General features: G+C 50.8%; 3 protein-coding genes across 3 annotated transcripts in view; 1 reads left to right on the forward strand and 2 right to left on the reverse strand.

Annotated features, from left to right (window-relative positions):
* Positions 1-437: 437 nt before the first annotated feature.
* Positions 438-3,725, forward strand: ZDHHC12 (zinc finger DHHC-type palmitoyltransferase 12). The gene is made up of 5 exons (XM_007944255.2): positions 438-537; positions 2,079-2,215; positions 2,727-2,804; positions 3,024-3,190; positions 3,404-3,725. Exons 1-5 carry the CDS (start codon positions 438-440, stop codon positions 3,723-3,725), a joined length of 804 nt encoding a protein of 267 aa, XP_007942446.1.
* A 551-nt stretch (positions 3,726-4,276) lies between these two features.
* Positions 4,277-15,306, reverse strand: PKN3 (protein kinase N3). The gene is made up of 22 exons (XM_007944256.2): positions 15,283-15,306; positions 12,879-13,119; positions 12,513-12,658; positions 11,737-11,848; positions 11,519-11,646; positions 11,116-11,299; positions 9,555-9,701; positions 9,360-9,469; positions 9,105-9,248; positions 8,613-8,688; positions 8,359-8,527; positions 8,091-8,193; positions 7,908-7,975; positions 7,554-7,617; positions 7,344-7,435; positions 6,757-6,933; positions 5,747-5,809; positions 5,564-5,640; positions 5,017-5,159; positions 4,823-4,930; positions 4,598-4,678; positions 4,277-4,489 (listed from the first exon to the last, which is right to left on the reverse strand). The coding sequence occupies exons 1-22, from the start codon at positions 15,304-15,306 to the stop codon at positions 4,277-4,279; spliced, it is 2,670 nt and encodes an 889-aa protein (XP_007942447.1).
* A 4,256-nt stretch (positions 15,307-19,562) lies between these two features.
* SET (SET nuclear proto-oncogene) overlaps positions 19,563-24,005 on the reverse strand; it is an 11,100-nt gene continuing 6,657 nt past the window's right edge. Inside the window, exons 2-8 of the mRNA XM_007944258.2 lie at positions 22,642-22,699; positions 21,827-21,969; positions 21,439-21,542; positions 21,227-21,340; positions 20,471-20,641; positions 20,205-20,351; positions 19,563-19,586 (exon numbers count right to left, since the gene is read on the reverse strand). Of these exons, the coding sequence (XP_007942449.1) occupies positions 19,563-19,586; positions 20,205-20,351; positions 20,471-20,641; positions 21,227-21,340; positions 21,439-21,542; positions 21,827-21,969; positions 22,642-22,699 (761 nt within the window). The remainder of the gene's footprint in view (positions 19,587-20,204; positions 20,352-20,470; positions 20,642-21,226; positions 21,341-21,438; positions 21,543-21,826; positions 21,970-22,641; positions 22,700-24,005) is intronic.

Below are 24,005 nucleotides of genomic sequence, written 5' to 3' on the forward strand. Positions count from 1 at the left end.
GGGCGAATCCTGCCTCTCTCAAGGCCTCAGTCACTACACCTTTGAAATGGACACAATCCTGCATCCAGGAGACAGCGCAATCATCCGGATCGTTCAGACTCGCTGGCCTGAAGAGAGCTTCACGCATGCCCGAGGCTGTGGGCGGGGCCGGGACAAACGCCTGCTCTTCGGCTCTCACAAGTTACCTGGCTGGAGGGGGCTGGGGTTGGAGGAGTTACTGCCTGCGCGCGCGCCGACCCCGCCCTCAACCCCCTCAAGCACCTGTTGGCTCCAGGGCCCAGGTCGGCAGCAAATTCCACCCAATAGGCAGCCTCCATCGCCCAATCCGGCCCCGCCTATCTTCAGGATCTTCCAATCCCCGAGTGGCCGCGGCCCCTCTCCCTCATAGGATCCGCCCCTCTGGGCGCTTCTTCCGGGTGGGGCCCCGGGCCGAGGCGATGGCGCCCTGGGTGCTCTTCAGCCCTGGGGTCCTGGTGCGGACCGGGCACACTGTGTTGACCTGGGGGATCACGCTGGTGCTCTTCCTGCACGACACCGGTGAGCGGGACCCCGCGCGACCCTAGACCCACCCGATCCTACGTGGTTCCGCAGACGTTTGGGACTCTGCTGGATCACCGGAGATCCCGGAATCGAGCTCCCGAGGCCACCCTTCTCACTTATCATTCCAAGAGCCACCTGCATACCATCTGTTACCCCGTTGATCCATAATTAATGCCAGCATCTTCCTGGTCCCTATCAGATGTCCTGTCCATCCCAGGACCCATCCAGTGCCCATCAGATCGGAAGACATGTCGACTGGAGCCCCCAGTCTCCTCTGATCCCAGCACCCACCCGACCCTTCCCAGGAATTGACTCCCAACCTTCCCGGTCCGTAAGATTCCGAGGATTCAAGTAGATTAAAGGATCAACACCCCACCCATCCTAGTGGTGACTAGCTGCCCAAGTCCAGGTTCTCCATCCTCAGTCAAGAGGGGAACATCTTGATTAGGGAGTGGTCAGAACCCCATCTTCCCACCCTTGCTTGTTGCTAACACCCGAGCAACTTCCCTATCCCTATCATTCCCCTCAGTAGCCCCCTACTCATACTTCACCTACTTCTGAGGGCCTCCAGCACTCGTTCTCACCCTCCCCCCAGTGCCACTCAGCCCCACCTCTCCCTCTAAGCTGCAGCCTCAGCCCCTGAACTGTTGGCAGGTCTTACGTGCCTCCCCAAGCCACCTCAAGCTCCTTCAGTCACCTCTCCTTTCACACTGAAAATCTGCTCAAGTCTAGCCATCAGAAAAGGATCCCCCAACATCCTTTCCTTCTCTGCTTCCTTTTACAAGAAAGGGGCACTAGTTGTCCAGTCTTCTGCCTCACTGACTCATGACCCCTCACTGCTCAGCCCTCTTGCCCTTCTCAAAAAAAAAGTCAACTACCTCCACGGACCCTTCTTCTTGTTATTTGCAATCAAGTCGCATCCAACTCATAGCAACCCCTGCTTGGGTTTCCGAGGCGGTATCACTATGGCAGTAGATTGCCCCACCTTCCTTCTGAGACAGACCCTTCTAGCGCTGGCTAGACCCTTCCCTCACCTGGGCTCTTTCACATCCCTTTGCAGCATCCAAACCTGCCAGCCCTGCCCTCCTGTGCCTCACTGGCGTCTCAGACCTGGCCAGTCTCCCCCCATCACAGATGTTGGAGATCCAGGAGTTGGCATGAACGCCTCCTCTCCACCCTCCCTGCCAGAGCTCTTGGTCAGCCACCCTCCTTTCCTGCCTGCACAGGCCTCTCTGCCCCCAGGCTCCCCCTGATCCATCTCTCTAGCAGCAGAAGGGCTGCACAAATCTGCCCCTATAACCTTCAGTGGTTCCCTATTATCCTCCAGATAAGGTACACACTGCTTTGTTATTTTTTTATTTTTTTGCTGTGTCCCAGCTTCTCTCTTGTGGGCCCTGTGCTAGGGCCACACCTGACCACTCTTTGAACTCCATCTCCAGGCCTCTGCTCAGCCAAAACACCCTTGCCCACCTCCACCTGCCTATCCCTACACCCTTCCATTTGGCCCCAGCCTCACTATTCTCCTCTGGCCTCTCCAGAGCTGCGACAATGGGAAGAGCAGGGGGAGATGCTCCTGCCCCTCACCTTCCTCCTCCTGGTGCTGGGCTCCCTGCTGCTCTACCTGGCTGTGTCGCTCATGGACCCGGGCTATGTGAATATTCAGCCCCAACTCCAGGTAACCAGGGGGTCACTGGGGGCCTGAATTCCTCCTCCCAGCAATAGGGGACCAGGACCCCAGTAACCATCTACATGCCAAGCTGTACCAAGGGTTTCGTGAGGATTCATCTCAATGAATCCTCTTTGCCAGCCCTGTTGTTGTTATGTGCTGTCGAGTCAGACGTGACTCATAGCGACCCCTCCTTGGGTTTCTGAGGTGGTATCACTACAGAAGTAGATTGCCCAACCTTCCTTCAGAGGAGTGGCGGGTGGGTCCTACACCAGCTAAAACCCCATCTTACAAGGAGGAAATCAAGGCCCAGAGAGCACAAGTGACTTGCAGAGGTCACACAGCCTGCCTTAACCAGGGTACTTGACCCCACCTCACCACCTCCATTCCTCATGGAATAAGCCCCAAACTATCCGCACCCAGAAAAGCTGGGTCGCAAGGGAGATAGCCATCGATGCCATCTGCCTCCCAAGGGGATCCCATCTTAAGCTTTGCCTCTCCCCGCCCCCCACATTTTCAGGAGGAGCCCAAGGAGGAGCAGACGGCCATGGTTCCTCAGGCCATGCCCCTTCGGCGCTGCAGATACTGCCTGGTGCTGGTGGGTGTTGCAAGACCCCCTGGGAGGGGCTGGCATAAGGTTGAGACTCCCTGATGTTTTCTTGCCCCAGTGCCTTGGTCTCAGGGCTAAGCTGTGGTCTCATTCCTTCTCCCAGAAGGCCTTCCAGATTCAAGCTGGACCCCTAACCCTTCCCCTCTCCCCGCTGGTGGGCACACAGGGGATGCAGTGTTGAGCTCCGCCTCCCCTCAATACCCACAGCAGCCACTGAGGGCCCGGCACTGCCGTGAGTGCCACCACTGTGTCCGCCGCTATGACCACCACTGCCCCTGGATGGAGAACTGCGTGGGGGAGCGAAACCACCCACTCTTCGTGACCTACCTGGCACTGCAACTGGTGGTGCTTCTGTGGGCCCTGTACCTGGCATGGTAGGCACTGCCACAGCCCTGGGGGTATACCAGGGCGGGTTGGCAGCCTGTGTCCACAAGGTATACACAAGTCCAGGTCTCCTTTGGCTCTTCACAGCCCTTAGACTCTCTCCCAAATGGCTTGTTCACTCAGGCTCCTCAGGGCTCAGCAGAGGGAGGGAGGGAGTAGCACTGCTGCAACCCACCAGCTCTGGGACCCCACCCGTCCTGCAGGTCTGGCCTCCGGTTCTTCCAGCCCTGGGGGCTGTGGCTGCGGTCCAACGGGCTCCTGTTTGCCACTTTCCTGCTGCTATCTCTCTTCTCGTCAGTGGCTGGCCTGCTCCTGGCCTCACACCTCTATCTTGTGGCCAGCAACACCACCACCTGGGAGTTCATCTCCTCGCACCGCATTGCCTACCTCCGTCAACGCTCCATCAACCCCTTCGACCGTGGCCTGATCCGCAACCTGGCCCACTTCTTCTGTGGATGGCCCTCAGGGTCCTGGGAGACCCTATGGGCTGAGGGGGAAGAGGAGGGCAGCAACCAGGCTGTTTAGGGTTTCTGGAGGCAGAGCCGCCATCTTGTGCCTGAAACCAGAGGGACTCCACCCAGCAGGGTCTACGCTCAGAGGGCCCAGGGCTCCTCACTCCTGCCCACTTCCTCCTAGGCCTCAGAGCAGAGCATATGGACAGAACCTCTGCCTCAGTGGGCAGCTCGGCCTTCCAAAGGAAGGAGAATGAGAGGACCAATGGGATGCTCTGACCCCTGGCTTCTGAGACTTCCATTTGCCCCCTGAGCCAAGCTGCCTCCCAGTGTAGTTTTACAAATTTAATAATCCATAAAGCAAGTTGAGTATTAAAAAAAATAAACCAAACCACTCCTGTGGCATCCTTCTGGTCCATCTCATTGGAAGACAGGAGGGGAAGCAGGGAGCAACCAGCCCAATGGCACTGAGCGGACCCCACAACAGAGCAGCCCCATATTGCTGCAACTCAAGTCCAAATGGCTCATAAATACCAGGCAAGGCCTGGGCTTCCACTCATGAGCACATGAGTGGGTGCACAGCGGTTCTAACAGTCCGGGGAACAGTGATGCTGGGAGAGGCCCTCAGGGCTCCAAGAATTGCTCTGACACAAAGTCGAAGTCCCGGAAGGCAGCCTGTTGGCGGGCAGTGAGTGGGCTTCGGGGGTCAGGCGGGGTCAGGGCAGGCAGCAACCCCGTGAACTCGCCCTCAAAGTAGCGCAGATCTGCAGGGCCACAGAGGGTAGGCACGAAGGGGGGCTGGACGGTGCGGGAGAGCAGGGCCTGCCAGTCTGTGGCCTGAGGGTAAGGGTTAAAGGGTTCTGAGATGGGAGCCACAGGCCTGGACTCATTCCGCACCTCCCACCCTGGCCGGGGACTGGCTCCCCAGCCTCCCTGGCCACTCACCCTGAAAAAAGGCTGTGCCTTTATCTCCTCGGCATCCTGCTCACCCGCCCCCAGGCGCTTCTCTGGGCACTTCTGAAGAAGCTGGGAGAGGGCAGTGCTTACTGAAGGCATTCAAGCCCCAGTCCTGCCTACCTCCCAGGCACCCAAGGGAGCTGGGCCCAGGAGCAGAGGGCATGAGAGCCACAAGCAGCTATCCACCTCAGCCCTGGGCCCTGCGGTGCTTACGTTCAGCAGGAGCTCAAGTGCTTGCACAGACAGGAAGCCGGGGTATGGAGCATCCTTGTTGACAATGCAGTCAAACACCTCCTCCTCGGTGTCTCCTGGGAACGGGCACTGTGGAGATGGGGGCTCAGCAGGGTACAGGGGTGGCCCCACCCCTCCCAACCTAGAGGGTCCAGCAGCCCTGGTCCAACAGTCACCTCGCCCACCAGCATCTCATAGAGCAGCACGCCAAGCCCCCACCAGTCCACTGCCCGCGTGTAGGTCTCCTGGGTCAACACCTCAGGGGCCAGGAACTCTGGGGTGCCACAGAAGGTGCTTGTCCGATCCCCAAAGCCAATCCCTGTAAAACCAACATCCACACTGGATGTCTGCCTTGTGCACTGTTCATAATGACCTCTGTGGCTGTAAGAAGCACCAGCCAGCCCTTCTGATGCTAGAGTCTCAGAGGGCCAAGCTCACATGGCAAGGTCACACAGGAAACACAACCCAGTGTTTCTCCCAGCCCTGACCATCACCCTCTCTGGCCAAAGGCAAGCTAGGTTGGTCTCTTTTTTTAAGAGCCTCTGGGGCTGGGAAATTAAGACCAACAAGCCCAGCTATTCCCTAGGGCCAGGGTTGGGGAACCATCCTGGGTAGGTATCAGTGGGGAGGAGACTTCCAGGGTGATGCCACTTAACCTACTGTGCACCCTCCCAGGCTGGGTGGGCAAGGCTGGACATGGGATCTTGCACAGGTAGCACCCACCTTCCTTGCAAAGCCCAAAGTCTGCAATCTTCAGGAACCCCTGAGCATCCAACAGGAGGTTGTCTAACTTCAGGTCTCTGGAGGCAAGGGGACAGATCACAGTGGCTGAGAAGGGCTCAGCCCCCAAAGAACACAGCCAGCCCCCAGAGCAGCCAGTGAGGCAGCAACCACACCTATAGTTACCTGTAAATGATCTTCTTTTCATGTAAGAATTGCAGGCCCAGGACCACACAAGCCAAGTAGAACCTTGAGGGGTATGGGGGAGAATCAGGACTGTGGGGAGTAGGACAGGGAGGCACCTGGATGGCATGGCCTGGAGAACCCTTTGATGCCCCAGCCAGGGTCAAGTGTGGGTGATAGAGACTGAAATGAACCTCATGCCTGGGTTGGAAGGACTCTTCCAGACAACCATCCCAAGGTTGTACACTAACAGCCCACCCTGTCTGGGTTCAAACACTGAGAGTTGGGGCCATGATCATGCTTATTTTTCAGATAAGGATCTGATAGTCCAGGTAAGTGACCTGTCCTGGGTCACACAGTTAGTGGCAAAGCTGATGTGCGAACCCAGGTCTTCCCAGCTCCAGAGCCTATACTCTGGTGGATAAAGATGGTTCCAGCTGCCATTCATCGTGTACTTCCTGTTCCTATCCCTGTACTGAGTAATTTATGAATGTTAATCTCATGTACGGGAGCTCTGGTGGCATGGTGCCTAAGGCACTTGACTGCTAACCAGAAGGCTGGAGGTTCAAACCCACCAGCCACTCCCCAGAAGGAAGGTTGGGCAATCAACTTCCATAGTGATACTGCCTCGGAAACCCAAGGAGGGGTCACTATGAGTCGGATCCGACTCGATGGCAGTGCATAATCTCTTCTACAAGGAGCTCTGGTGGTGCAGTGCCTAGGGAATTTGACTGCTAACCGGAAGGCTGGCAGTTCAAACCCAACAGCCGCTCTGCAGGAGGAAGATGGGGCAATCTATTTCCATAAAGATTTACCACCTCAGAAACCCAATGGGGGTCACTATGTGTTGGAATCCGCTTGATGGCAGTGAGTTTGTTTTTTTGTTCTTTTATTTATTGATTTTTTAATTATCATCTATGCAATAATAAACCAAAACCAAACTCACTACCATGAAGGCGCTGGGTGAAGGTAAAACTTGCTGGTAGAACCAGGCAAAAGGGATGGGAACCCACCGGGCCTGGGGCTCAGAGAAGACATCCTCATGGATCTGCATCATGAGGTCTCCTCCAGGCGCAAACTCAGTCACAAAGCACGCGTGGCTGGGGGTCTGGAAGCAGGCAAAAAGGGAGAGCAGGAAGGGGTGCCCAGTGTGGCCCACAGTCTCCAGGATCCGCTTCTCACAGTATAGGCTGCAGGGCAGGGCATGGGTCTTAGAGGGACAGAAAAGCTCTGTTGGCCACACCCTGCCACCCACATGACACTGCAGCTCACTGGGTCCTCAGTCAAAGGGCCAGGCAGGTGGAGTGATGGCTTCTGTATATCAGAGCTCACGTGGGTCACTAAAGCCACACAACCACTAATGCCCCCATTTTATAGATGAGGAAACTCAGCTTCAAAGAGAAGAGGAAACCTGATCAAGGGCACACAGTTAATAATTACAGGCTGGTCCCAGAGCCTGTACCCTCAACCCCAACAGGGTCATCTCTCCTAAGCCCCACAAGCCTTCAGCTGCCTTCTGGATGCCCATGGCCCTGGGCCCAGCCGTCTTGGATGCTCTCTGGGTCCAGGTGCCGGGGGAAGGCACATACCCACTACACACCTCTCTATCTCATCCCGGCCAAGCACCTCCTGCTTCTTCAACGCTTTGATGGCATAGTATTTCCCTGTCCCCTTGAACTGGACCAGGAGGACCTAGGGACAGAGAAAGATGGGCCCAGGTGTACAGCAAGGAAGCCCACCTGAGCCTTTACTTCCCCCATCCACTCTCCCCACAGAATCCCAGTGTCCTGCTCCCTCCTTAGCCCACTACCTTCCCAAAGTGACCTCGGCCCAACACAGCCAAGCAGCGGAAGTCCTGAAGCCGGGGGGGTTTCCTGAAAGAGAGAAAAGGCACAGGAAACCCCTAGGACAATGGCTGGGTCCTCCAAACCCTCTATTTCCAGTCCCCACCTATGGGGTTCACAGGACAGGGGCTGGAGAGCCTTGTTGGTCCTAGGATAGCAGTTTCCTAGGGTCTGGGACACAGCTGGAGCTCAATAACGTGGGCTCAGAGAGTAAGAACCTGCAGCCAAGTCAGTGATATGTCAAGGAACATCAGATTGATGACTGAATGGACACATATACATGTGCTCAAGTAAGGGGATAAATGTCTCAATCAGGGTACCTGGTGGGTGAGGCTGGTAGAGATGATCCAAATCCCATCCTGGGCTCCATGTGGGGGCGCTTGGTGCACTGTGAGGACAGAGTGGCTCAGGGCCTAGCTGGGCTTCTTTCCCCTTCCCCCTAGCCATGCTTCCGCCCCCCAACCCCAGGAACTATACAGCTCAGCCCTCCTTCTGCCCCTCACCGGAGTCTCCTCAGGGGTGGGTTCCCGGGGCAGGTAAATTCGTGGAGGCTTGGGTGGGGGCTTTGTTTCTTCTCCCGAGGGGGATTTCCTGGGTGGGAAATTACTGTGGGGCAGAAACAGACACATGGCCGATGGAATGGCTGGCATGCAGAGAAAGAAAGAGAGGACAGTTGGAGAAAGAGCAATGGAGACTGACAGACAAAGACTGAACCTGGGGAGAGGTGGACGCCACAGAGAAGCATGTAGCTGGGGCAAGGTTGCTCCGCACCTGAAGGCGGCTGGGTCAGCGGCCTCCCGAGGTGTGGTTGGGGTTTGGGGGCAGCCTCTAGGGGGGCTGATCGTGCTTGGGGAGCTGCAGGGGGGCAGAAGTTCCATGACTAAGTGCGCCCAGGCCGCCATGCTGAGGTTCATCTGGGAAGCCCTCAGGAAGTCCTGGCCTGAGGAACAAAGGAGGGGCTCAGTCCTGGAAACCCTGAGAGCCCAGCCCTGCTCCCTGCATGCACAGCCCTGGCCCCCCTGCACCTCTGCGCTTAGAGAAAATGCGTTTCTGCCTCTGTAGCCGAGGTCTCTTCTCAATGACGGGGTCACAGAAGGTCACCTGTGGGGGCAGGGGGCCGGGACTAGGACCAGTCCTCTCCAACCTGACTGCCGTGGTATCGCCTCGGCCTAGTATGACCCCCAACACCAACAGATGCAAGAGCCAGAAGGGGTCAGAGACAGAGTCTATGCCTTCATTGGTCTCAGTAGGCAAACTGAGGCCAGAGAGAGAAGCACTTGTCCAGGGTCACACTCAGGGCAGGACAGTTAGGACAGGAACAAGAGTTCCCATATTACTGTGCAGTGCTCTCTCCACTGCCCCCAGAAAGGAGCTGAGAATCCTGCCTTCCTAGAAACTGCCTTCCTCTGGACTTCCATTCCCACATCTATACGTGGGTGGGTCACACAGTCTCAGGCTCTTCTAGCTCTGATGGACTCAGGGACCTACCAGGTCAGAGGGCAGGAGGTAATGAGTACCTGGGTGAAAAGCAGCCCCTGAGGCACCAGGTTGAGGGAGAGCTGGTGACGGGCATTGTCCAGGAAGTCCTCAAGCCTCAGGAAAGCCACACCACACAGCTGCCGCCAGTCCCGCCAGTGCACCCCGATTTCCAGCTCACGAGCCTAAATAGGGAAGGGCCATTTGGAGGAGGGGGTCACAGAACTAGCCCCTGTTTGGTCAACCTTATGTCTCATGGCCCAAGGGTACCCCTGACTTCACAAGGCCAGCCTTACCTGCTCCAGGGGGATGACAAAGGTCTGGTCCCAAGATTGCTTGGCCACTGGCCCCCAGCCAGTCTGGCCCACAACACGGTTGTCCACCTTCAGCACGGCCAGCACCTCATCTGCAAGGCCAGAGGCAGGGCTCAGGGCAGGCCGTGAGCACAGTTCCAGGCTGCCCCCCAGAGTTCTCTGCAGCCCCCTACTCACTGGCCAGCTCACCCCCGCCACGCTGCTGCTTGGCCCTGGCCCAAAGCCAGCCCTCGGAGGGGCTCCCGGCCAGTGCAGCCACAGGAGAACGTCCAGGCACAGATGTCAGCAGCTGCTCACAGCCCAAGAGGAGGACCTGCAATGTCCCTGTGGGGTGGACATGGGGACAGTGCATGGGGAGGTGCCATCCTCCATCGTCACCACCAATGGGTCCCAGGTATGGCAGCTTCTCCGAAAGTGGCTGAACTCAGACCCCACCCACATTAGGCTTGGCATCCCCTGACATCCTCAGGGCAGATCATCTGGCACCGCCTCCTAAATACTCTTCACGTATCAGGGGCAGCAAAGACACAGGCAGGGGGCCCAGAGGCTCAGACCTCAGCCCAGGCCACATGAAGCCATAGCATGTAATGAGATGAGGTGACCAGGGCTCAGGGCCTAGAGCCTGGGGCAGGGAGCAGGAGGCCTGGCTTCCTGTCCCACTTTCTCCCTGGGCCTCAGTTTTCCCATCTATACAGTGCAGATGAGTCCTAGCTCTGCCCACCTCTCACAAGGGTTACAATACACATTTTGTGTGGGCTCATTTTGAGGGTCATCACAGCTCTGTCTCTTAAGAAGCAGTGGGAATCAAGCAGCTTTTGAGGACATCAACTGGGCCCAAAAGCACTATTTAGAGAGTTCAGGTCCGGGGACTATAGTCAGAGAGATCTTGTAAACAAAGGCTGATGCCCAGGGTGGGAAAACCATCTTAGGAAGAATGCTTAGAGGAAATGGGGTCTCTAAAAACCAGGACACAGGATATGGGGTGGCCCCACATAGCTGAATTCCAGGCTTTCTAACAGGCTATCCCCTCTATCTTCCCCAACTTGTCTACCTAGACAACTCTCACACGTCCTTTAAGACCAAACTCAGACACTAGCCCCTCCAGGAATCATTCTCTGATCCCCCAAGGCCAGAGGAGGGACCCATCCAGCCCGTGAACTTCCCTTTCTTTCTCAGCTCTGCTCACAATAGAGTATGGCCTGTCTGCCACTGCACTAATGTTCTGTGCAGAAAAGGGCTGGGCTCCCTAGTTCACACTGTAGCCCAGCTGGGAAGCTCAGGCCTTCAAAGTCAGCGTCCTCAGATTATCTGCTGATTGCAATTCAGCTGCAGCTACCAAAGAGACAGAGCTCAGCTAGGGGGATAAGAACGAACATTCTAACTGTCTAAGCTGCCCAGGATTGGGAACCAAGGCATCCAGGGCTGTGAGTTTCCCTAACACTGGCGTTTTGACCATTATTGTGGTTACTAATTTAAATAACAACTATGCTGATGGAATGCTGAGCCAAGCACTGTGCTTGGCATCTTGCATGTAATAACTCCCTAAATTGTCACAGCAATCCTATGAGACAGGTGCTATTCTACCCACTTTACAGATGGATAAACTAAGGTCCAAAGGGATGTCCGTTAACCAAGGTCACACAGAATACAAGAACTCTTCTCCGAAATTTTTCCCCACCATGCCCCAGGGTCCTCCGAGCAAGAGGAGAGCTCTGAAGGGGACAGGACTCTTGGCTACCTGTCAGGGCAGTGGGCTTCACAAGTGTCCTCGAAGGCTGAAGGTTTCTAGGCACAGGAGCTTGTAGCTCCCGGGCCACACTGCCACGCAGTGGATGGGCAGGAGGCAATCCCTCCAGCAGCTGCTCCAAGGCCAGCCGCAGAAGATCCAGTTTCTGTGAGGATTCCTGGAGCTGGGCCTGGGCCTACAGGAGAGGACAGAGGCAGGGCCAACCCATGGAGCACAGGAGGTGGGCACAGCAGGCCAGGCCACCTTGAGGCCTCGCCCCCGATGAATGGACAGAATGTGCCTCCAGTTTCCTCACATGGCCAGTCCAGTGGTGCCTCCCACCACTGTAGAGGTAGGTATGGGAACATGCTGACCCTTGGAAGGAAGCAAAAAGAAGAGGGGGCTATGGGCTGACCTCGGCCAGCGCCTTTCGGTCCTGCATTCGCCGGCTGCCAAGTAATTTCACCACATTCTTCGCACCCTCAGCCACAGCCGCTTCAATCCTCAGCCGATGTTGCAGCTCCTCTGCCAGCAACTCAGGACCTGGGGAGCCGAGAGCCAGTCAGGATCCTTCCAGGCCCTCAGGCTCATGTCCTGCCCTGTCCTGCCCATCCCGGCTCCTCCAGGCCTCACCTGGTTCAGGAGACCCACTGGCCTCCAGGCTGCTGATCTTCATCCGCAGCAGGGTCACCTTCAGCTGGCTGTCCCGTAGCACCTGCTGGGCAGCAGCCAGGATCTTCCTTTCCTAGAGGGTCATAACATGCTCCACCAGACCAGGGCTGGGCCCAAGGCTTCCCCTCAGATCAGGGACTGGAGCCAAGCGGCCCCCGTTACACCAGACCAGGGCTGCACCAAAGGCTCCCCATCAGATCGAGCACTGGAGCCAAGCCTCCCATTAGACCAGACTAGGGCTGGGATCAAGCCTTGCATTAGACACAACCAGGGCTGAGGTCAAGCTTCCCCTGTGAGACCAGACCAGGGCTGAGGTCACGTCTCCCCCATCAGATCAGGGTTGGAGCCAAGCCACCCTCATCACATCAGAGCCAGAGCTAAGCCCCGCCTGTAAAACACGTCTGGAGTTGAGCTCCCATCATGTTGGAAGCTGGACTGGGCTGTGCCTTCACCAGCAGACTGAGGACTTAGGCTGGATTCCTGTATTAGACCAGTGCTGCACCCTCTCTATTAGACGAGGGATTCGAACCATACCTTCCCCACCAAACTGGAACTTGGGACTCTGCCTCTCCTATCAGACTAAGGATTGGGACTGTGTCTCCTTTACAAACTGCCTGCATTTTCTTATCAGAATAGGGATTGGAGCTGCACCTCCCTGTATGATCTGAGAGCCATGCCTCTCCCATCGGATTGGAGGCTGGGACTGCAACTCTCCCATCAGACCTCAGGGGCCTTACCTTGGGGGTGCCACTGGCACATGTGTGGGTCATATTCTCAGCCCCTTGCTTTACTTTCAGCTCCACCTGCAGCTGCCTCCGGAGAGCCTCCAGGTGCCGAGCCCTTGGTTGCTCTGCCTCCAGCTGGGGTCCTGAAGCCACAGGTTCTGTGCACGGGGAGTGTAGGGAACATGAACCCTTCACCCAGAGCCTAGATCTTGCCTCTCCTTGTCACCTCCTGAGGAGCATCAGCAGGAGATACTCTGAGGAGGCGCAGAGGGGTAAGGCAACCTGCCTGGGGCCACACAGTGGCCAAGGGCAAGGCCCAGGAGCTGGCTTGGTCTGGTGCCTCCTGTCACAAGCAGGCTGTTTACATGCCTCACTCACCAGCTGGGCCAGGCCCAGGGCCGGGCAACAGGATACGCGCGTGCAGTGCCTGCAGCTCCCCGTGCAGCTGCTCCAGGCGACGGTTAGAGGACCGTAGCAGCTGCTGCACGTGGCCTAGGTGGCGGCGGTCCGTGGCCACACGCCTCAGGTTCTCCATACCCTCCTTGATCTTCAGCTCCTTCTGGATGGCCCGGCGGATCAGCTCTTTCTCATCTTCTAGAGGCCGCTGGTCTGCCCCAGGCTGCAGAAAAGCAGAGAAGTCTCACCATGCAGCCCCTACAAACAGCCATAGGGATATCAGATATAAGGAGCTCTGGTGGCATAGTGCCTAAGGCACTTGACTCCTAACCAGAAGGCTGGTGGCTCAAACCCACCAGCCACTCCTCGGAAGACTGGGCAATCTACTTCCGTAGTGATACTGCCTCGGCAACCCAAAGAGGCATTGCTATGAGTCAGGGCTGCCTCGATGGCACATAACAACAACAACATCAGATACATAGAGAGAAAGGTACCCAGGACCAACACCGGGTTTGAGAAGCTTCTCTGACTTTAGAGTTCAGTATCCCTAAGTCACATGGTACCTGAAAAGTCACTTCTCCAGCTCACTTTCCTGTCCTCTGCTGTTCAGAAAGAGAAAAGGGTGAGGGATAAAAATAGCTAATGCTTAGATGGTGCTTGCTGGGTGCCAGGTTCTGTAGTAAGAGCTTTACATATACTAATTCCTTAACCCTCACAGCAACCCCACAAGGTAGGTGCAGTTATTATCCCCATTTTACAAACGAGGAAACTAAGACACAGAAAGGTTAAGTAACATGCCCAAGCTCACAATCCACAGAAGGAGATGCTGCCGTCTCTTGGGCCCCAGCCTCTCCCAGGCAGCCACCCTTATCAGGCTGCCTTCTGTCTATTTGGGAGCCAAGGCAGATGAAAAAAGAGGCTCATTGCTGAGAAGGGTTGTGTCAAGGTCACATGGAGAAGGCAGTCAGAGGACTGAGTAAGAGATCGGGGTTTGTTCCTCTGACACCCTAATGCCACAGGTGGTAAACAGAGGCACAGAGAGGAGCTGAGGAAGGTTCTAGGGCTCCTGGGAAAAGAAGGAAGCTCTTCCACTACTTTACCCCAGGCTGGAGCAAGGGAGAGGAAAACCTTCCCAGAGGCCATTTCAAACCAACCCGTGCCAAAGCTGACCTCAGCCCACAGAAACTGGTGACACCCCCCACACACACCACCAGGAACTCACAGGGCCCCCTACACTCCCCATCTTACCTTCTGCCCCTCCATCTCCTGAGCCCCGTGGAAGGGGTAGCCACCTCAGCCTCAGGGTCCCCACCCTAGGCGTGTCCTGGGCCCGCTGGGTCGGCCTGGCTCTAGAGGGCAGGGGCGAGGTTCAGGAAATCCTTTGACCGCCCTAGGCGAGAGGGCCAGAGCCAAAGGCCTGAGCAAACAAAGATCCCATGGAGCTGGAGGCCTGGCCACTGGGGTCCTGAGTCACCCTGCCGCTGCTGGGCGGAGGCTCGCAGGAAATCGGAAAATGTGCACAAGCCACCGCTGGAACCAGCAGCCCGACTCCGGAGGAGGGGGACGGGAGGGATGGACGCAGCCTTGAGGGCTCCCCAAGCGAGCGGGCTGGGGGGAGTTCGAGTCGTCCTGCCTAGGGCACCTTCTGCGCTGGGATCCTACCTTACATATACAGGGTCCCTCCCACCACCACCACCACCTCCACCTCCACTAGCTCTGGGCTAGGACCCCTCCTAGTTTCACTCCCCAATACCAAAAGCACACACAGCCTTGGCTGCCTGTGCCTACGCGCCCTGACGGCCAGCTCTGGGCTGGAACTACGCTGTCCTCCGCGTTCACGGTTGAAAGCCCTCCGTGTGCCCGGAGGTTCCGCCCCGGCGCTAGGCTAGACACCTCCCCTCCGGTACGCTCCGCGAGTCTCCAGTGCTCGCGGAAGGACCCTACAGGTGCGCAGACTGACTCCCTTCTGGGACCCCTCTCCACTCACACACAGCCTCTTCACCCTCATGACCCCTCCCCAAGTACCCACACAGACTCCCTTTACTTTCCCCGGCTAATTCCCATCAACCTTGGTGTCCCTCTTGGAAGAACCGATTTTAGAAAACTTTGGGGCCTATCCAGGTGGCCCTGATTGCGGATTCAGACGTGCTCATGGGCTGGCCTGTCTAGAGGCTCTGAGTCACCTCTTGGCTGGTTTAGGGAAATTTCCCGAGACATGAGCGATTTAACCGAGTGCTCAGGTCTTCGCTGCAAAGATGTAGCGGAACCTGGGTCAAGGGCTGGGAAGGGCTGCAGATTTAGGGGGCAGGGCTTGAGGCGCGGCCGGAGCTTTCCCCGCATCCCCTCGCCCCCCGCCCGCGGCCCAGCCTTTCTGAGTGCAGTTCACCTGCCGCGGCGCCCCCTTCTCCATGGCGCCGAGCGGGGCCCTTCCTCTCCACCACTCCGGTTCCGGAAGCTCCAGCCCCTCTTCCAGGACTTTCAAACTTGAAACTTCCCGGGAAGCGGCTCAGGAGAAGCGAGATCGGGCGCCCCCTCCCGAGATCCGCTGGCTCTCCAAAGACCTTGGTTGGGATCAGCGCCGCCTCTCGGCCGCGCGGGATCAACGACCCAGATCCCACTCCTGAAATCCGAGGCCCCAGCCCCTCCCCGAGGGGGATTTTGGAACCAGTGCACCCTCTTGAGGCCGCAGTTCCCTGTTTAGTGACCCCTCGCCCCGGAATGGAAAGCGCAGAATGAGACATTTCTCTGGTCGTGGTTCTCTAGCGATACCGGGCAGAGAACTCAGAGGCGGACACCGATGGGGAAAGGCCCCTTAGTACATACTTAATTACCGGCTGTAGGTAATAACACTCTAAAATGGGGGATAAAGATATCCTGAGCTGAATGTTAATTATCTATAATTCACAAATAAAAACGGTTTCGGCTTAGCAGTTCATAAATTTGAGAGAAACCCTTGAATCAAACTAGCAAGATTCCCCCTTTCAGGAATTATCCAATAATGCAATTGAGCCAACCAACACTTAAAGGTACCTATTTGACTTGGGTGGATGTCACTTCCGCAAGCCAAATGGGTTACCTGATTCAACTCTCCCAAGGAGGGTGTTGCCCATTCTAGGATCATTTATCCACTCCCTGCAGCCAGGAAGCGGAATTATGTGGAGTAAGAGCTCAAGATGGTTTTCCAGGCTTGCCGTGAACTGTTTCACTGCTTCACATGTCACTTAAGGGAAAGACATTCAGAAGTAACAGAACCCATTCACTTCTCTTTCCTAATGCTCAGGGCTGGACTATAAAGCAAAGCTCCCATGGTCTCAAGCCTTGGGCTGATGGATGAAGTCTGACCAGAGAGCTGTGCGTTGTGACTGACGGCAATTAATTCACAGAACTCTAATTGTTAGGACAACTGAAGTTCGTGTCCAACATCTAGTGGATGGTGAACAATGCAAACCAATTCTCCAGTGATTTCACTGTTAAGGACAATGCAGTCAACCTGAAAGAAATCTAAAACTTCCTAGCCGGCTACATTCAATTAACACTTTCCTCTTCCTCTACACTTTCTTAGTATTGCAAACATCAGTCCATCCACATTTAGATTTGCCTTTCTTGGGTAGAATCTGAGTGCATGTACAATGTCACCAATCACGTTGACACACACCTTCCACTTTCAGCTTTGTCATTATTCTTGTTCTGATCACAAAAAGCAGTCCTTTTCCTCAGATCTGTTAAAAACTAAATTTGTATGCCTTTATAAGCACAGCCATATATTTAAAAGTAGTCACTGCTGAGCAACTAACACAAGTAAAGCCAACCAGCCAGATGTAAAGCAAACTTGTCAGCCAAACAAAGCACAGGTACTCCATGGACCACTAACATCTTAAGAGCCAGAGTTGGGTAAAATATAGAGGGTGCTGCCCTGTTATGGTGGTGGGGATCCAATTACATGTTTTGCAATTAGGACATCATTGGAGAAACAAGTAACCTCAACAACTGCAGGGAGTTTGAAGAACATGGAAGTTTTTGAACTAAATTTAAAGACACATTACAACTTACTTATCTTCCCAATTCATGTAGTTTTAAATTCCCCTCATGTGTACAGCACACCTTTAAAGCCATACCTCCTAATTTGCTCTGTAAAATTTCACCCCAATCACACACACACAAACCATGCCTTCCTTCCCACAAAATCCACCCAACAGTCACATTGGCTTCTTTTTCAAATGTCTGAACAAAGGTGCTCTCGCTCATTCCCACCACCTTTCTCAATACACTTGCTTGTAAGTTGGTTCAAGAAGTCCCCTTGCAATTGGGCAAAGTACTCTAGCTATTCTGTAACGATTTTTTTTAAAGGCTATCTCATTGCTTCCTCATAGTCTAGTGCTTTTACAAGATTTGCAGATACGAGGCAGTCTAGAATATTGTGTATGGGGCAAACTATGACCTTAGAGAACTCCCAACTAATCAGATCATAAAATTTCCTTAAATGTGACAAAACCTAACAGCCCTACAATGTAACTGGTACATAAAACTCCCAGTTGTGATAATCTGTAACTTTTGTGACACAGAACCCCATCCTTATTCAATGGGTGTTTAGATTTTTTCCTACTGAAAACCCTTTAAATACTGAGAAACATTTTAAAAACCCAACTGTTTACTCACCAGTCCACATAACAGCAATTTGTCTGTGATTTTTAGATTGACCATCTCAAACACCTCCACATACATTCATGTAGTTGAAGTCTTTTCAGATGTATCTAGAGTCTTCCCACCACCTTGCCTCCCTTCCCCCATCACTAAGGATGAAGTAACAAGCAAAAAAAACCCTCAAGTGTACCACCATCTAAGTCTAAAAGCAAATGATCTCTCTCTACAAAGCAAGGAGAACAATCCCAGTCAAAAATCTTTTATGTTCCTTTATTGGAGCAAGATTCCTGACTGGTACAGTGATGTATTTACTGAGACCTGTGCAGAGAAGTTACATACTAACCATCTAAACAGGTTTTGTTACACTTTGCCTCTTGATAGAATACTTTATTTATAAAGATACATACATCAAAAGCTTTGAATTTGACCGGGCTGGCCATTGATTCATATCTCTGAAAACATTAAGTGGCATTGATTTAGCTACTTTATTTTACAGCATTAAAAAAGCTTATGCATTAGGTAGCTTCTCAAATTGTTATTATATGCACAATGGCATCTAGCAGACCAAGCAGAGTCCATCATCTCGCCCAGATTCACAGACTGAGTCTCATTTGAGATAGCTTTATACTGGAGAGCTGGTACTTGAAACAAAAACAAACAAACAAACAAAAAAAACTCCTGAGTTTCTCACCACCAACACGGACTTATGAGAGCTTGGTCTTCTAAGGCACATGTCACAGTGCCAGTGAAGACATGCCAACAACTGTTCCTTGTAACTTGGCATTAGAGCACCAGGTCTGATGGTGGTGGCAGGCACTGTTATATCCAGTAAGGAAGGGCCTATTTCTTAAATGTCAATTTGAGATAAAAATCGAAGGTACGTATACTGAGTTTTGCACAATCTAGTATTTTCAATGATGTGCATATTTTCAGAACCTGATGGCAAACTGTACCCAACGTAGCCCAGCTATGAAACCTTTTAATATATTGACTCAAATCCCTTTAACACAATCCACATAGCCCTGAGGTCATCCTGCAAAGTGCTTATCAAAATATACGAAGTTATAAACAAAGTTTGACAATGATGTTAAACATGTCAAACTTGGAGGTCGTATATCTGTTCTGAGAGAAAAGCATCAAATCCTTTGTGTACACATTTAGTTTTATTGTAACAAAGCAACTTGTACACTTTTAATGTTTAAAACTGAGCATCATCTTTCCTTTCCAGTGAAACAAAAAGAAAATTTTAAAAATAAACAGAACAAAATTACAATAGAGAATGTCAATTCCAAATAAGATCCTACAGGTTCTGCTGATTCTCCCATTGAGTGGCAGGGCTCAATTCATCATTAGGAGAGAATTTTATTTTAAAAAGTGTCATCTTAAACTGCAAGGATGTCGGTTAAACATCACAATTAAACATGCCAAAGGAGAAGCCATGTTGTCAAAATGCCCACTTAACCCACCCAAACATCTCAAACCCACCCTTTGCTGACCTTCTATAACCCCATTTTTTTTTAAGTTTTTTTTTTTTCTTTTTTTAAACAAGAGAAAGTAGACAGATACATGTTGGTAAATGCTAACTGTCCATATTCACATAGAGACACAGTGTAATCTCTGAGCCCAATATACAGAGAAAGGAGGAAAAAAGCTAGAATTCTATGCACTACTACACAGGGGCCTAGCACCTCCAGCTTCCAGCAGAGCGAAGGGAGCAGAAGGGTTTTCTTTTTTCCCACAGAGCACGGTGGTGTGTTGATTCCATAGTTTTTGTTCAAATAGGAAGGGATAAAAATTAATTTGGAACAGAAAGGGGTAGAGATTCTTTTCCCACTGTATTCCGTTGAAGGTTATTTCCCCCCAAAATAAGTTGAGAACCATGGTGTAAAGGAGAGAAAAGAGACCTCAAGAACAGGGCGACTGAGCACAAGACGAGGAAAAAAAAAAAAAAAAAAAAAGACTGCAACTTGCTCCCAGGGACTGAAGAAAATTAAAAAAGGAAGGTTGGAATCCATCAGTGTTCTATTAGTCATCTTCTCCTTCATCCTCCTGTAAGAAAACAAGTATGTGTTGGTTAGTCTTCAAGTTTAATTCGAAGGCCACTCGCTAGCTTTCATATGCTCTGCAGTCTGTGAAGACCAAACATAAGGATAAACTATAAGGGCCTCAATTTTCTGAATGTGAACATCAATCTGCACAGAATCTAAGTTAAACCTACTTCTGTTGTTTCAGATAAATTAGTAACTTTTCAGCACTAACCAAATCATTGGCCATTATTTCAGACCAAGAATTCAAACTGAAATAAAAATCTAACCTTACTATTCAAGAATTTCATAGTTTACAGATTTTTCTTACTTAGAACATTTCTCAGAATTTGACAAGCTGCTGCTCTGTACTAATTAGAGAAAGACAAGCTCAGGTATCCATAAAAACCAACCTGCAAAAAAGCAGAACTAAACACGAGATTATCAAAGTTTCATTGATTCTTAAGACAGCCAATGGCTTGATTTTTCTATAAATCTTCACTCAAACAATCAGTTCTGGGTCAGTTTCATTATACAAATATATGTAATTCTGAAGTAACAGAGAATTCTTTGAAGAATTGGTTCAGCTCCTAATGGACATCAATATCCTAGTCTTTTGGGATTCAGCTTGTTTTTCTTTTACCTCTCCTTCCTCTCCCTCATCGTCATCTTCATCTTCTTCCCCTTCATCTTCATCCCCTTCTTCATCAATATCTTCCAAACCTTCCTCTTCTTCATCATCATCATCATCTTCTTCTCCTTCCCCTTCTTCATCATCCATATCAGGAACCTTAAGAAAACCAAGAATTACATTGGGAACTCATTTTCAATCAAGTAAGGCAAGTTCAACCTTAAATGAAGGAACAGTGCTTTATTATGTATAGTTTAATCACACATACAAGAACTCACCAAATAGTACTGTAATGGATTTGGCCAAATATCATCTTTGATGACCTCTCCTAACTCATCTGCTCCTGCATCAGAATGGTCAGTAAACCAGGTAAAGAAGCTCTCTGGTTCTTCGTGCTGCCTCTTCCTGCTGGCTTTATTCTGTGTTTGACTTGAACGTTTCGTCAAATCCTAAATGAAGATGATAAAAAAAATTGATACAGGCTCTTTGTAGCATCTAAACTTCCAATAAAAAAGCAGAAAAACAGGTACATGTTGTTGACATTGTTATTACTGCTCAAGAGCAACTATAAAAACTACAGTGGGTAAAAAGAAGTTCTAAAATTCTAGAGCCACAAGATTATGTTGTCTTCAAAATTTTATGACAAGCTTTTCCTGACAAAAAAGTAGCAACAACTAATTTTGGCATCTGCATAAAAATAGGTCCATTTGAAAAGAACCACTACACCACAGTATCGTTTTAAATACATCTTACACCCTTAAATGCAGACAAAAGGATTTTGGTAAATAGCAAACCATTTAAATAACTCAATCACCAATAGGGAAACCTCCAAAACTTAGTTTGATTCTTAAACCTACTTACAACTTATAAAAATAACTCTAAGCTATTGTATTTGACTTTATCACATTGGAGTTTTAACCTATAGTAAAGTTTTTGTATTTTACACATTATCAAAGCACCAAGAGTTTTAAGTGGCTCAACTAAACCAAAATATATAAAATAATATTTTTGTCCAGTAACTCTTCAAAATATACCTTTCCAGATTTCCATTTGATTTCAGTTGATTTTGAAGATGGATCACCACTCTCATTCAGATGAAATTCTTTGGAGAGAACTTTATTTTCGAAGTAAGGATTTTCGTCAAAATACTGTAATAAGTAATGGGAGTATAAGAAAGCAATACAAACAGCTCTATGAAAACTCGTTAACTTCCATGTCACAGGCAAGCTGCATTACTGATACTTACAAAATCTATTCTGTAACCTGATTTAATATCTTCAAATTCTGTCACTTCAACTCTGGTCAAATAATGCAGCGCCTCTTCATCCTCCTCCCCAAGCAATGCAGACACTACAAATTACAGATCAATCACTTTTAAGCAGCAAACATCAGCCACCAACTTAATCTTTTTCAAAATGTCTCAGATTCAGTGAGCTTCCTTGCTTCCATAAATCTATTACCAAATGGCTCTGAAAATACTTCAGAGCTGTCAGCATGTATCCACCAAAAACAAACAAACAAACAAAAAAAACACAACAGACAAAAGCCTCACCAACATTCCTCCATTCTAAGGCCTTAACATTTTATATTTTCATTAATACTATTCTACATCCACTTAAGAGAGTGGGGCATACCTTGCGGATGGTTGACAAATGTTGTTACCCAAAAATTTGGGATTTTGGCGATCAATTCTGACCTCTTCTGAAAGAATGGTTGGCGGAGTTTGTTATATTTCTGTTCTACTTTCAAAATCTCCTCACTGGCTTGTTCATTAAGTCTGAAACAGATGAAAAGACATCAACAATGATGAGATTTGACAAATATAAAACTTGGTGAGGCTATACAGTTCAGTATTTACTCATATCAGCTTTAAAACAGTGCCAAGCACCTATTTATAAAGACCAATGTAACCTAGTTTTTTGTCACTACATAAACTCAGAAGTCAAAACAATGATGGTATTCGGTAAGTAGTTCAACCTGCTATTCCATAACTCAATAATGCCACTCTTGCTGTAAACTGCTCAAATTGAGCATTTTGGTAACATTGTGTGTTTATTTCATCTACTATTACCAGGTCAACTTCAATTGTTTTCCTTAAACAGGATTTTTAATAATGCTCCCAGTCAAATAAACTTAAGCTCCTAGGCAAGTCAGAGCAACACTGATGTGATAATGCTCAAATATTAGAAGCCCACACACTCAATTCAGACAATTTGCAGCTTTTAAAAGCAAACCCAATCTCTACAAGGGCAATGTACCTTTAACAGAATATTTTTTTGGTGACTAGAAACTGACAAAAAAATAACATTAAATCTCCACAGTATTTCCAACCAAGTTATAAGCATCTCGTCTAGTGGATACAGATTTAGTTGACCACAGTTTCAATGACTACTAAGGCCATTAAATGCATCTCAGAAAACACCTCCAAAGTAAATAAAGAAAATGTTACCTGTCTATTTCATTTTGTACTTCATCGATATGTTCAATTGCTTCCTGCTGTTCTTTTTCTGCAAGAAAAAGTTGCATAAGGCTCAATACTAATTAGAAGATAAATTTAACCAGTTTCTCCTAACACAATTTCAAAGATTTAACCAGTGTTCCTGATGTTAATAGTTTATGATGTAAATTAAATCTCAATAAAGCTATTAAAAAAAAGTCTACTTACTACAAAGCATGTTGTCCACGTGTTCATGCATTCAGTTGACAAATTTTTAGTCATTCAAATCTTTCAATCTGCTACACTACATTGAAAATGTTTTTGACTGTAGTACACCACAGTTGCATTACTGAAGAGACCAATTACTAAAGTTTCTATTATGAAAAATAATCAGTAACTTTATTCAGGAATTCTTGATGCTTATTGTTTATCATCTTACACATTTTAAGGATCATACCAGTTATTAATCAGAATACAGAAACGAACATTGCGACAGTAATAAATATTAAGGCACCACCAATGGTAAACTCTTATTCTGGAAAGTTAAAGATTCTGTTCAGTATCTATTACAATTAAGACATTAGACACACCTACAAAGACACTTGTAACTATTTCACAGTCGTAAACACTCGATTTTACCTTCCTAGAATACGGTGAAACCCCAGGATTTGAATCTGACCTTTCTTACACCCCAACTCAAATTCCGGTGGGCTGCTTGTTTCAGATGTGGCTCACACAATTGTGGAGCACTCACAAGAAGCAACCGTTAAGTCAGAAAACTACGAAGCATAGAAGGGAGCTGATGCAAAGGACGTGGTGCTATGGAAAAGATGCCCTTTTTGTCCGGTAAGGGCTGCAAAATCTACAAACCTAAGTGGGCGTGAAAGAGCCTGATCGGGCGGTTCATTTCCGGCAACCATCCCGGGGTTTGCAGTCCCCCTACTGCGAAAGCCTTTACAAAAAGGGCTAAAACGATTTCCAAATACACATTTTAAAGCCCCTTCGATAGCCTGGCCGCCCGCGCCAAGTTTCTCAGCACGCCACCGCGATGGGGTGGTCACCCCACGTGGGGAGTGCCCCGGGGTCCGGCCGGAGCATCCCCCGGGCTGGACCAGGCCCCGTGCGAGGCCGGCCGCGTGGTTCCCCGCGCCCAACCTCGAGGCACAAGGCCGCGCCGGAGCCAGCCTGCGGGTGGGAGTGCCGGGGGCGCCGCCCGCCAGGCGGGCAGGAAAGGGGAGCCGCGCGGGAGGCCCGGGCGCGGGGCCGCGTCCGGCTGCACCATGTGGCGGCGCCGGCGGCTGATGGGAGCGAGGCATCATGGCGGAGCACAATAAAGAGAGGCTTCTCGGGAGGGAGGGAGGGGGAGGAGAGCGAGG

The sequence above is a fragment of the Orycteropus afer genome, unplaced genomic scaffold (genome assembly GCF_000298275.1).
Source record: "Orycteropus afer afer isolate SDZICR_OR568_19922 unplaced genomic scaffold, OryAfe1.0 scaffold00123, whole genome shotgun sequence".
NCBI lineage: Eukaryota > Metazoa > Chordata > Mammalia > Tubulidentata > Orycteropodidae > Orycteropus > Orycteropus afer.

What these genes read in the sequence shown, in the direction of transcription:
- ZDHHC12 (XM_007944255.2), top strand. Translation starts at nt 438, where the DNA reads ATGGCGCCCTGGGTGCTCTTCAGCCCTGGGGTCCTGGTGCGGACCGGG. An exon ending in GCTCTTCCTGCACGACACCG is followed by an intron (nt 538 to 2,078) that starts GTGAGCGGGACC and finishes TGGCCTCTCCAG; the next exon opens with AGCTGCGACAATGGGAAGAG. An exon ending in TGGGCCCTGTACCTGGCATG is followed by an intron (nt 3,191 to 3,403) that starts GTAGGCACTGCC and finishes CCCGTCCTGCAG; the next exon opens with GTCTGGCCTCCGGTTCTTCC.
- PKN3 (XM_007944256.2), bottom strand. Translation starts at nt 15,306, where the DNA reads ATGGAGAAGGGGGCGCCGCGGCAG. An exon ending in AGAAGGGGGCGCCGCGGCAG is followed by an intron (nt 13,120 to 15,282) that starts GTGAACTGCACT and finishes GCTTTTCTGCAG; the next exon opens with CCTGGGGCAGACCAGCGGCC. An exon ending in GAAGCCCACTGCCCTGACAG is followed by an intron (nt 9,702 to 11,115) that starts GTAGCCAAGAGT and finishes TCCACCCCACAG; the next exon opens with GGACATTGCAGGTCCTCCTC.